This window comes from Heloderma suspectum, chromosome 11 (assembly GCF_057233095.1).
Source record: "Heloderma suspectum isolate Gila_16-S chromosome 11, 16-S_ref, whole genome shotgun sequence".
Lineage (NCBI taxonomy): Eukaryota > Metazoa > Chordata > Lepidosauria > Squamata > Helodermatidae > Heloderma > Heloderma suspectum.
In genome coordinates, this window is record NC_139468.1 from 33,370,202 (window position 1) to 33,383,636 (window position 13,435).

Genomic DNA, 13,435 nt, shown 5'->3' on the forward strand with positions numbered 1-13,435 from the left:
TCACTCAAAAGAGACAGCCTGTATTTGTGAAAAGTCTTACACGATAAGGTATACAGCAACTTAATTCATATACTTACCCGCTACAGCCAATCACTTTATTATAAAGGTAAGAGGGGAGCCCTTTCAGATGAACATTGTTATCCACATAAACATACTGCAGTTCTCGAGAACGACCTAAATCTGGATTTGAGACAAAAAGAAAATGAAGGAATCACATTCCTGGCAGAGATATTTGAAATAATTAACAGCCTTCACTGGGCTCTGTGTCAGTGAACGCTCATATCATCAATGGTGTTTGACTAAAAACCTCCTATTACCAAAATAGGTGAAAGTTGGGCAAAATAAGACAAGAGTTATCCAATGAAAACTAGCCCTCAAGTCAACCCCCTTTCCACATTTCTGTCTGGAAAGCTATGATGCAGACATGCTCTTTATACTTTATAGGAGTCATATGAAATGGTGGGAAAACGAAGGCTGCAAAGCAGTTCCAGTTTTCCTAAGGGATTCTTTTAAGGGAGCTGCCTCTTTCACGAAGTAAGATTATTTGCTTCCAACACAAACAATTACACTACTAGAGATAAAAGAAAATTTCTCTTGTTGTGTGAATAATAACAACAACAACAACAACAACAATAATAGAAAAAAGAAGATATTCATCAGTCTGACAGGGTCATCATGCCAAGACTGTGAAACCTAGACAACTGAAACTTGGCATGCGTACTAAGGGGGCTATGGGGTGTGTACCTCAGGGTTATTTTGCTTTTAAAACACATTAATTTAAATTTAAATCCATGTGTTTGAAGCCTGCAGTATCATCGTCATTTACTAAGTGGCAGACTTCCCTAACCAGCACAGTCGATACAACTTGAAGTCAGGAGAGAGTAGCCCGAGTGATAATTATATGCCTGCCCCCTCTGAGGACTGGGGTGTGCAGACCGCCTCCCTCAGAGAGTTATCGGGGTGCACCATGGCAGGGGCTATGCCTATCAGTGCCAGCAAGCATGACTTCTTTTGGACAGGCACCATGTGTCCAACTCTGACAGTTGCGTAAGAACACAGGAAGAGCCGTGCTGGATCAGACCAACGGTCCACCTAGTCCAGCATTCTGTCCACACAGTGGCCAACCAGCTGCCCACGGGAAACCCACAAGCAGACACGAGTGCAACAGCACCCTCCTGCCCATGCTCCTCAGCATTCTGCCTCTGATACTAGTGGTAGCACTTAGCCATCAGGACTAGTTAACAGCCTTCTCCTCCAGGAATTTGTCTAACCCCCTTTTTAAAGCCATCCAAATTGGTGGCCATCACTACATCTTATGGTAGCAAATTCCACAGTTTATGTGTTGTGAGAAGTACTGCCTTTTATCTGTCCTGAATCTCCCACCAATCAGCCTCATGGGATGACCACAGGTTCTAATATTATATGAGAGGGAGAAAAATGTCTCCCTATCCACATTCTCTACACCATGCATAATTGTGTACACCTCTATCATGTCTCCCCTTACCCTCCTCTTTTCCAAGCTAAACAACCCCAGCTGTTGTAACCTTCCCTCATAGGGGAGATGCTCCAGCCCCTTGATCATTTTAGTTGCCATTTTCTGCACTTTTTCCAGCTCTACAATATCCCTTTTAGGTGTGGTGACCAGAACTGCACACAGTATTCCAAGTGTGGTTGCACCATAGATTTGAATATAGGCAGTACAATATTGGCAGTTTTATTTTCAATTCCCTTCCCGATTATGCCTAACATGGAATTAGCCTTTTTTACAGCGGCTGCACACTGGGTTGACATTTTCATCAAGCTGTCCAGCACAAACCCAAGATCTCTTTCTTGGTGGGTCACCAGTAGCTCAGATCCCATCAGGTTACACTTGAAGTTGGGATTTTTTGCCCCAACATGCATCACTGTACACTTGCTTACACTGAACCGCATGTCATTTGCATGCCCATTCTCCCAGTTTGGAGAGATTCTTTTGGAGCGCCTCACAAAACCACCCTAAATAATTTGGTGTCATCAGCAAACTTGGCCACTTCACTGCTCATTCTTAATTCCAGATCATTTATGAACAACCTGAAAAGCACTGGTCCCGATATAGATCCTTGTGGGACCCCACTATTTACTTCCCTCTATTGGGAGAATTTACCATTTATTTGTACAGGTTTTGCTGGGGCTATTCCAACCCATGCGAGGATAAAATCGTTGTTGTGAGGATAAAATCGGATGGGGTGAGATGAACCATGTATGCTGCCCTTAACTCCTTGGAGGAAGGCCAGGATAAAAATGCAATAAATGTATCTGAAGAACCACCCCATAGGTACCTGAATGTGAATTAATATTTACGGCAGATGGACAGCTTTGGGTGCTGGGTCTTCAGAGATGGCCAATGGTCAAGCGGGCTGGGGATGATGTGAATTGTAGTCCATTGCATCTGGAAGGCACCAGGGCTGCGTTAGAGGGACCCCAACCTTATCTTTCTGGCACCTGGTGATTTTTTAAAAAAATATTCTTCTAGTATTTTAATGTATATTTTCCCTACTGGCTTTAGTTTATTGCTGATTTTATGTTTAGTTTTAGCTGTTTTTATTGTTGATGTAAATTTAATTGTGGTATTAAATCACTTATTGTAAAGCTTTTGTTTTGTAAGACACCTTGGCAGCGTCAGCTAAAAGGAAGCCTAGAGATCCTTTAAATAACTGGTTAAAGACAAGACCCATTTTTGAGTCTTATAGAATAACCCTCACATTCTATGCCACTGAAGAGACTTTGCAGATACAAGCCCTAATGCAGCGAAGGAGCATGTGTATACATACACGCAACATCAGTGCACTTGTTGCATTAGTTCTTGCTACTTTCCCATCTGAACTTCTCAAAAAGAGTAAAAGCAGTGCCAAGCCAAACCACAAAAGGTTTTCTAAATGCTTTGCAGTTGCTGCTCTAAGTGGCTCTTACCACCCCCTGATGCCATTAAGTTTTAAGCATCTGATCATGTAATAAACATTGCAAAATGCTCTTTGCTGAACACATTCCTTCTGGGCTTCGTAGAGTAAGGAAGCTGTCCAGCTGAAGCTACAAAGGATGTTTTCAGATGGCTTTTTAAAGCAGTTTGTCTAAAACATTTCCACTTTCCTCTAGCAGAGTAAAGATCAAAGCCTTTCTACTAGAACTGACCAAATGGTATGAGTCCTGAACAAACCCCAATTCAAGTTATTAGTCTTTTTTTTTTTAACCTCAAGGCACTAGCATATGCATTCCACATGGCTGAAGAGGGAACAAAAGGTCTTATGTGTCTGCACTGAAGTTCTTTAACCCTACTGTGAAAGCAGACAGACAGGAGAACTATAAACTGTTTATCACACTTTGAGGGTACTAAGCCCACTTTAACTACACTAAAGTCCTATCAACCCTGAATAAAGTAGTAATATAAAAAGGTTTCAACTATAATAAATAACCAACACTACACTCAAAATGTCATGCTTCACTACAGCCTGCTACTCTTTGACTATACTAACAGTTTAATTTCTTATAACATATCCCACCTTTCATCAAAGCAGTGCCAAGGTGGATTAAAATAAAACAAAAAACAAGTAAATATAGACAAGTAAATAAAAACAGCAGAGCCAGCACATCCAACAGGGTCTACAATTCTTGGTCGGCTTTGCTGGCCAAGGCAAAAATTGTGATCACCAGCCCCCCTTCTCCCACGCAAGCCTCCCCCTTCATAGGCTTCCCAAGGGCAGGACTGGTTGGGGGCATGCTAGGCTGGGCACTGTTAATTGAATCACCCAAGCATCTTCAAGCAGTCATGCCCATCGTGGCCTCCGCCCCCCAGCCAGTGGGGGAGTGGTTGACTGGGCCATGCTGCTTGAAGGCACGCAAAGCCCTTTTAGGCAGTGGCATTCAACCCTACCCTGACTGCCTTTCCTGCTTTGTAACACGAAAGATGAGATGGTTTGGGCTCTTTTAGCCAGTTTAGTCCAGCATGTCCAAGGCTCTTCAGAGGCCTTGGTCACGTAGCTGCCAAACAACCCCCAGCATCCCTCCCAACTCTGGAGCTGGCAGGGATTGCCATGAACCTGCTGGGACTATCTTCACTCATCTCTGCAGTTTCAAAGTTGGGAGGAAGGCTGGTCGCTCATCACGTGGTACACTTGTCAGGCCTCAGCAATTCTACTTGGCATGACATTAAAACCCTCTAAGTAAAATTCACTACAAAAAGCAATTAGGAGCATCTCCAGATGCCATAAAAAGCTATCAATGGTTTGAAAGAACAGGATGGCACCTAAAGGGCAGCACAGAGAGCATCAGGCAAACACATCTGGGGAGAGAGTTCCATAATTCAAGCACCACCACAGAAGAGGCCCTCTCTCTGGCAGCCACCCACCCACCTGATCTCTGAAAGTGGGGGCACCTGGAGAAGGGCCGCTGACGATCTAAACTGGCAGGCAGGTTCATATGGATGAAAGCAGTTCTTCAGATTTTATTTGTTATGTTTATATCCCACATTTTCTCCAAGGAGCTTATAACATTTATTGCAATTGATGATTGTGGTATTTGCCATAGGCATTTCTATTCAACTTTGCATCCCTTTCCCACAGAGTGGTCAGTTAAAGAAATCTTTTGTCAATTAATTGCATGAGGTTCAAATCAGTTGAATAAATCTGCATATCAATGGCAGGAGTTTTGAAGAAAAAAGCATGCTTCATAGATAATGAAAGTATGTGTTGCAGCATTCCCACTTCTCTCACAGGTGGGAACACCTCTCCTAAAATGGTGCTTATCATCTGCAATGCTTTATTATAAAAATAATTAGCTTAAAATAGCATGTTGCCCAGTCAAGTGTACCTTTTTGCTTGATTAAAAGGTATTCAAACTGACTAACCAACTACATTTTGCACCCCTAGAAGAGCTATACAGAGAAAACTGTAGCCTTCTGCCATTTCTTCATATAGCTATGTCTGGTTCTTTATTCTACAAGAGTATCCCCAATGCTGCTTCTTGGAACTTAGTGGCAAACTGTGTGTGATCTACAGCTACAAGGAAAAAGATGTGTAAGTAATGTCAGAGGCACTCCCTTGCTCTCTTCTATTTATTCCAGCTTTGATGACACACACTGACTCTCAACAAACTAATATTCAGGGAGATCCCTGTGTACAGTGTGGTTTTATATTCTTTCCTGAATACCCTCCCCACATGCCTTATCTGTAGCTGCTTTTCAAAATCTTCCCCTTCAAACAGCACCTTGGAATGCAATACAGAGGGGGTGACTATTCTAGGTTTTTATGAAAACAGATGAATTACAAAGACAACAACATTCCTCCCCCACCCTGTACTGCAATTTCACCTGTAATGCAAATGGAATCACTTCCCACAGGATCTAAAACTGATAAAGTGACTGATGTTTTATTGAGCAATATGATAGCTGCAAAATACCAGGAGGGGTCAACAATGGCTAAGGCAGACAATAGGGAGTGGCTTGGGAATGGCTTCATTTCCCATGGTGCACAGATGCACATACTCTCTGCCATCACCACCATCTCTGTTCAGAGACAATACAAAACACTATTTATGAGAGGGTGAAAGTGGGATATGAACAGGCCATGAGCAGCAGTCCCACTTTCAAACCACCTTGATTTAAAGCCTGCCTCCAACTTATTAATACCCAGTGCGTTTTCAGCATAGCTACAATAACTTACAATGTCATAAGAAAAGCCATGCTGGATCAGACCAAAGGCCTATCAAGTCCAGTATTCTGTTCACACAGCGGCCAAACAAATACCACTGAGAAGCCCACAAGCAAGACATGAGTGCTCATGTTCACCAGCTACTAGTATAAAGAGAGATGTTGCCTGTGATACTGAAGGTAATATTTAGCCATCTTGACTAGTAACCACTGATAGCCTTATCCTCCATAAATCTGTCTAATCCCCCTTTAAAGCCATCTAAATTGATAGCCATCACTAAGCGAATTCCATAGTTTAACGATGTGCTGTGTGAAGAAGTACTTCCTTTTATCTGTCCTGAATTTCCCACCAATCAGCTTCAGTTAATGATCCCGAGTTTTAGTATTATGAGGATAAGTTTGTCAAATGCCAACAGAATTAATGATATTTCTAAAATCATTTCTATAACAAGAGATGCTGTGAACAGTCAAACTAATAAACGGTGTGGCTGTAACATATATAATTTTGCCAGTCTAAATATATGAATTCATTTATTCAACTCAATCAGCATATTATTACACATCCAGAAACCACCAAATCTAATTTTAAAGCATTTTTTTCCTTTTAGCATGTGGGTTAATTTTTTTTAATGCTTTCAGTAGACATAATTGCAACCAGCCTGTGGAACTTATAAACTAGAACTGCAAACATGTGGAAAGACAACTTGTGTGTGTACCTGTGACCATTTAAACCAAACTATGGTAAAAGCCCTCTGTGAAGAAGTCACAGGGGCAAGAAAGGAGGGCTTTCATGGACATCAGTTACCAGACTAGAAACCTTTTCATGTATGTATAGCTCTTAAACCCAAGCTCACAGTCTGAATTTATTTTCTGAGACATAACCAGCCCCTTCAGAGAACGCTCACCTTGAGGCTTCAGTATTTATTCCAAAATTCAAAAATGGGGTTGCCAGATTGTTTCCAGTACAGCAATTTTTAGGACATTACAATTATGCCTCTGTCAGTGCAACCCGAAAGAAGGTAAAGTGGCCCTATAACAGGCACAAAATCATCTTAACTTCCTTTGCATTTAATGACAGTTTAAGTAGTTCCAACAATTTAGTTTCAGTCACCTCAACTAAACAAGAGATAGTTCAAATAAGAGCATTATAGGTTAAGAATATCATTGCTAACAGGGATTTAGAAATGTTTATTGTTGAAAGGAAGTAAACCCTGGAACAATATTGGGGCAAAAAAAATTATCCTAAAGTGAAAAGATGACTGTCTTTTGTTCATCCTTGGCCTGTTGATTAAAGCAGATGATCACTCTTTTTATGATTATCAAAACAATAATAATGTAGGCAGAACATTGGAAGGCAAAAACAAAACTTAACGAAGTAGAATGGCTCAGTTATGTCAAGAACTATAAACTTGGGTGAAGCTGACAGTTCATCAAAGCTCAGCTAATCAGTATTAATCAGGGTCTACAAACTGGAGAGTTGTGTTTAAGTATATATCTGATGCCTTTTGGGTTTCTAATACAAAAGGATGGGTATTTGCATCTGACATGATCAATAACTGAAATAATTGTGGATAGATTAGATAGATAATTGGTGCCTAACTTAGAGGTTGTTTCCCCACCACCACCTTTCTTTCCCCCCCCCCATTATGTCTTGTTAACTTAATCATTTAATTAAAATTGTGTGTGCGTGTGTGTGAGAGGGGGGAGGAGGGAGGGGGGAGGAGGGAGTGGGGGAGGGAGAGGGGGGGTTCACTCACCAAGTGGCAGGAAGGCAAGACAGTTTCCAGCCATGGACAATTCATTGAGACTGGGAAGCTGGCAGAGATGGCGAGGAACATACCACAAATGGTTCCGGTCAGCAGTCAGGTACTGAAGAGAGAGGCACAGGTGCAGCCGTTCAGGCAAAGTGATCAAATTATTGGTTGAGATGTCCAGTGTCTGTAGCTCTTTAAGATCCCCAACCTCTACAAACAAAACAACAAATTATATTCCACACTATTTAAAGCTTAATGAAAAGCAACGCAAGGAGGAAAACTAAGCTTATATATTTTACCCATTGCAGCATCCATCATACTTGTCACCCAGTAGTATTCCTGACACTCATCATACCCAAGATAAAAGTAGCCGCCATAGAGGGGCAGTGTATTGTGTTTTGTTAGATGGGATACAACCTGTGCAGGACTGACACTATCATAAACATGGCAGGTTCTGAATTATTTGAAAAGGATCTGGTCATTTTTATTATTTATGGAGTAGAGTCCATCAGGCTACTGGAGATGCTTTAGGAGGATAAGCACGACAGTATTAAACTTAACAGAGATTCCTTTGTAGCTTAGATACTTCCTTTGCACTGGCATCTAAGGACTCTGTTCTCAAAGCTGTGCCAACTCCTTTTATGACAGCTTTCCCCTAACAAATAAACAAACAGCTATGTTAATTTGAAGCTCCATTAGACACAATGGAGAAAGAGATAGGTGTAGGGGAAGCTACATATCCCTAAATGGGGAAACGACTCATGAACCAATATGAAAATGTTCTTGTCAATTCTCATGAGTTTTCTGAAAGCCTTGCAATAAAAATCACAACCATCACTTCTTAATTAAAGTAGGGTTGTTTCTAGTGTCCAGGGTAGGAAGGAAAGTGAGACTCCAAAACACACAAAAAGCTAAAAAGAAAATCCTTCAAAAAAGTTAGGGTTCATATTTTGCACCTCCTTCAAGGTACTGAGAGATTAAAAAAATGAAACAGAAGCTGTAATGCAATAATCCCAGACAGAGACATCACCGCTGGGCTGTCTGCAAATGTAGGAGAAGAAGGAACCAAGGGATGAAATTGTGGGTTATTCAGATGCAGCAGATATTGGCTGGATTCTAACCTACAACATAAAGAGAACTGAAAGGAACCAGGTGGGAAGACTGGGCAGGTATAGAGACTGGCACATGGGCAGATATATAATGAGGAGCGGAAGAACTGGAGAACGGGAAAGAGGCTGATGAGTGGACCTCCCAACTAGTTTAATAAAGAGGTGGGGATATCAAGGGGACCCTAAAGTGCACCAAATCAGGATCCCTAGTTGAGATAGCCTTCTGCCGTTCACCTCCCACTCACTCAACCTGAAGGCAGGCTTAGTTATTCCAAGACATGGAGCAGTATGGGAGCTGGAAGGGGAGGGAGGGAAAAGGACCCTAACGGTTTTTCTTTTCAAATTTATCAGAAAAGGAGCAGAATGGCAAAACAGGTTTTTGAGCTCAAGAAATACATCAGAAGGAGAGAGTTCTAATGTGATATCCATAAAACCCAGAGTAAACCAACAAACAATACAGGCAACTGATCTCAACTATTATTTATTTATTGAAAACATTTGTATCCCGCCCTATATCATTAAAATCACACGGCGGCATACGGATAAAATCAATTTAAACAGTATAAAACAATAAATAATTTAAACAGCTAAAGCATATCAAACCATTAAGTAAGCTAATGCCAATCAGAAAACCTAAAACAATACAACAGTTGAAGCAGTGTGCAACTTTAGGGAATTCAATTAGCCCTCAAAGGCTTTGGTAAAAAGACATGTCTTAACTTGGTGCAGAAATTAAACCAATGTATGCACCAATCGGGCCTCCAGGGGAGGGCATTCCACAACTGGGGTGCCACAGCAGAGAAGGCCCTCTCCCGTGTTCCACCATAGTGTATGTCTTGCAGTGGAGGAACGCAGAGGAGAGCTGCTCCAACAGATCTCAGTCCCTGGGCAGGCGACGCTCCCTCAAATATCGAGGTCCCAAGCCACTTAGGGCTTTAAATGTCATCATCAGCACCTTGAATTCCAACTGGATCTGTATTGGCAGCCAGTCCAATTCCTTTAAAACTGGTGTTATATGTCCTTTATGAGATGTTCCGACCAACAGTCTAGCTACTGCATTTTACACTAGCTGCAACTTCCGAGTCATCTTCAAGGGCAGCCCCACGTAAAGTGCACTGCAGTAGTCTAATCGGGAAGTTACCAGCACATGCACTACCGTGGCTAGGTTATCCCTGTCCAGGAACGGCTGTAGCTGGTGGATCAGCCAAACCTGGCCCCAAGTACTCTGGGCCACAGTGTCCACCTGGGGCTTCAGTGACAGGAGTGGATGTAGGTGTATTCCCAAGCTACACACCTACTCCTTCAGGGAAAGTACAACGCCATCCAGGACAGCTCGCTTACCCAGTTCCCGGACTCAAGAACCACCAATCCACAGAGCTTCCATCTTGTCAGGATTTAGCTTCAGTTTATTGGCCCTCATCCAGCCCATTACAGCCTCCAGGCACTGGTCCAGCACCTTCACCGCCCCAGCTGACTCTGACGACAAGGAGAAGTAGAGCTAGGCATCATCAGCGTACTGGTGACACCCCACCCCAAAACTCCTAATGACCTCACCCAACAACTTCATATAGATGTTGAACAGCATAGAGGATAGAATAGAACCCTGTGGCACCCCACAGCTCAATAGCCATGGGGTGGAACAGGAATCCCACAATACTACTCTCTGGAATAGGCCTTGCAGGTAGGGCCCCCCAACTCCCATCCTGCAGAGCTGATCCAGTAAGATGCCATGACCAATGGTATCAAAAGCCGGTGAGAGATCCAGGAAGATCAACAGGGTAGCACTCCCCCCTGTCCTTCACCCGGAGTAGGTCATCAGTCAGAGCAACCAAGGCTGTTTCAGTGCCATACCCTGGCCTGAAACCAGACGGAAATCGGTCCAGATAATCAGTTTTCTCCAAGAAGGTCTGAAGCTGCCCGACCACCACACGCTCAAGTACTTTGCCCCCGAAGGGGATATTAGCGATGGGCTGATAGTTCTCACATACCTCTGGGTCCAGGGAGGCTCCTTCAGGAGAGGGTGTACTACAGCCTCTTTCAAGGTGGCAGGCACTACCCCGACAGAGTGAAGCATTCACCACCCCCTGGACCTACCCAATCAATCTACCCCTGCTAGATCGTATTAACCAAGATGGGCAAGGGTCAAGCTTATATGTGGTGGGACAGTCTGATTCAAGCGTCTTGTCCACATAATCAGGCTGCAACAACTGCAAATGATCCCAGGAAACACAACCAGACAGAACGCTGGACACTTCCGCAGACTCTGCGATAACTGTGATATCAAGTTCTGAGAGAATACAAGCAAGTTTCTCCTCAAAATGACTAGCAAATTTATTACAGCAAATGACCAAGGGTTCCAATCCCAATTTCTCTGAGCCCAAATCAGATCCCAACAGGCTCTTCACCACTTGGAACAATTCTGCTGAGTGACATTTTGAGGATGAGACAATAAAGGTGTAATAAGATCTCTTTGCCATCCTCACTGCCACGTAATAGGCGCAACGAAGAGTCTTTGCTAATCTTTGACCGTATTCACTCCGAGACCTGCGCCATCTGCATTCTAGCTGTTGTCTGGCCTGTTTCATTGCCCGTAGATCTTCTGTAAACCAAGGTGAATTAAACGGCACCGGAGTGGGCGCCTGGGAGTGATTGTATCGATCGCCTTTCCCATCTCACCATTCCATAGTGAGACCAAGGCCTCGACCAAATCGCCAGCCCTATCAGCCAGAGCATTCAGGAATCTATTTGATTCCATAAGTTTCTGGGGGGATACCATCTTAATCAGTCCCCCACTCCTGCAGGAAGGATTTGCTACCACCAAACCAAACTTCATAAGGAGATGATCTGACCATGACAATGGGGTTGCTGGGGGGAAAAAACTCCCCCAAACCAGGTCATCCTTCATCCGCCTGACAGCAAAAACCAGGTCCAGAGTTTGTCCTGCCACATGTGTTGGGCTAGTGATGTACTGCGACACCACCATGGTTGTCATGGTTGCCATGAAGTCCTGAGGGGGCCCTGTCAGGACAGCCTTGGCATGGATGTTCACAACATTACTTCACAACATCCCTTTACAAAACACTACATTCAGCATGAGGAGACGCCATAGGGGAAAAGATTATGTTTGAGGTTGTCAAGACTTGGCAACTGGGATAGGAAAATGTTTGAGCCTTGCAAAGAGTAAACAAGACAAAACAAAGATGGCATGGCTGAGGGTAGGCAATTACTCTTGTCTTTCTACAACTGCAAGGGTATGAAAGGAGAAGGAGGGAATAGGGCCAGTTAGTTAAGCATGGATATTTTTTGAAGGAAGAAAAAGAAACCAGTACAAAAAGCAGAGAAGGGGCAAAACAGGAGGCATGCACAGCCATGTTAGCTGATATTGTACTTACAAGAAAGAGGCGGGTGAAGATTCTACCCTCTGAACCATACAACAAGACTGTGATACAAGAGCAGCTTAATAGACTTGTTTATGTGCAAAGTGCAGCCAGTAGTAGGAAGAAAGCTTCCTATACCATGCCAAAACCACTGAATGGCAAGTAAAAGGCCTAGCTATTTTCAAACACAGCCCCTCCTCTGCTACTAAAAATAGTCTTGCACTTTGTTGTTGTTGTTCAGTTGTTAAGTTGTGTCTGACTCTTTGTGACCCCCCCATAGACCACAGCACGCCAGGCCCGCCTGTCCTCCGCTCTCTCCCAGAGTGTGCTCAGGTTCATATTCATTGTATCGGTGATGCTATCTAGCCATCTCATCCTCTGCCGTCCCCTTCTCCTTTTGCCTTCAATCTTTCCTAGCATCAGGGTCTTTTCCAGGGAGTTTTCTCTTCGCATTAGGTAGCCAAAATATTTCAGCTTCAGCTTCAGTATCTGTCCTTCCAATGAGCACTCAGGGTTGATTTCCTTTAGGATGGACTGATTTGACCTCCTTGCAGTCCAGGGGACTCGTAAGAGTCTTCTCCAGCACCACAGTTCGAAAGCATCAATTCTTCGGTGCTCAGCCTTCCTTATAGTCCAGCTCTCACAGCCATACGTTACTACTGGGAAAACCATAGCTTTGATTAGACAGACCTTTGTTGGCAAGGTGATGTCTCTGCTTCTTACTATGCTGTCTAGGTTTGCCATAGCTTTCCTCCCAGGGAGCGTCTTTTAATTTCATGGCTACAGTCACCATCTGCGGTGATCTTGGAGCCCAAGAAAGTAAAATCTGTCACTGCTTCCATTTCTTCCCCTTCTATCTGCCAGGAAGTGATGGGGCCAGATGCCATGATCTTCGTTTTGTTAATGTTGAGTTTCAAACCAGCTTTTGCACTCTCCACTTTCACCCTCAACAAAAGGCGCTTTAGATCTTCTTCGCTTTCTGCCATTAGGGTGGTATCGTCTGCGTATCTGAGGTTGTTGATAATTCTCCCAGCAATCTTAATTCCGACCTCTGATTCATCCAACCCGGCATTTCTCATGATGTACTCTGCATATAAGTTAAATAAGCAGGGCAACAATATGCAGCCTTGTCGTACTCCTTTCCCAATTTTGAACCAATTGGTTGTTCCATGGCTGGTTCTTACTGTTGCTTCTTGGCCCTCGTACAGGTTTCTCAGGAGACAGGTAAGGTGGTCTGGTACTCCCATCTCTTTAAGAATTTGCCAGAGTTTGTTGTGATCCACACAATTAAAGGCTTTAGCGTAGTCAATGAAGCAGAAATAGACGTTTTTCTGGAATTCTCTTGCTTTCTCCATGATCCAGCGAATGTTGGCGATTTGATCTCTAGTTCCTCTGCCTCTTCAAAACCCAGCTTGTACTTCCGGTAGTTCTCGGTTCGCATACTGCTGAAGCCTAGCTTGTAGGATTCTGAGCATCACCTTGCTGGCATGCGAAATGAACGCAATTGTGTGGTAG

At 43.4% G+C, this 13,435-nt stretch overlaps 1 protein-coding gene across 5 annotated transcripts in view; it reads right to left on the bottom strand.

Annotated features, from left to right (window-relative positions):
* LRRC28 (leucine rich repeat containing 28) overlaps positions 1-13,435 on the bottom strand; it is a 70,248-nt gene that overhangs the window by 9,642 nt on the left and 47,171 nt on the right. For 3 of the 5 annotated variants that reach the window (XM_084817391.1, XM_084817393.1, XM_084817395.1), the window contains exons 6-7: positions 7,438-7,642; positions 78-180 (exon numbers count right to left, since the gene is read on the bottom strand). In XM_084817391.1, the coding sequence (XP_084673517.1) occupies positions 78-180; positions 7,438-7,642 (308 nt within the window). Of the gene's footprint in view, positions 1-77; positions 181-7,437; positions 7,645-13,435 lie in introns of all 5 variants that reach the window. The other 2 variants (XM_084817392.1, XM_084817394.1) reach the window with 1 other exon arrangement.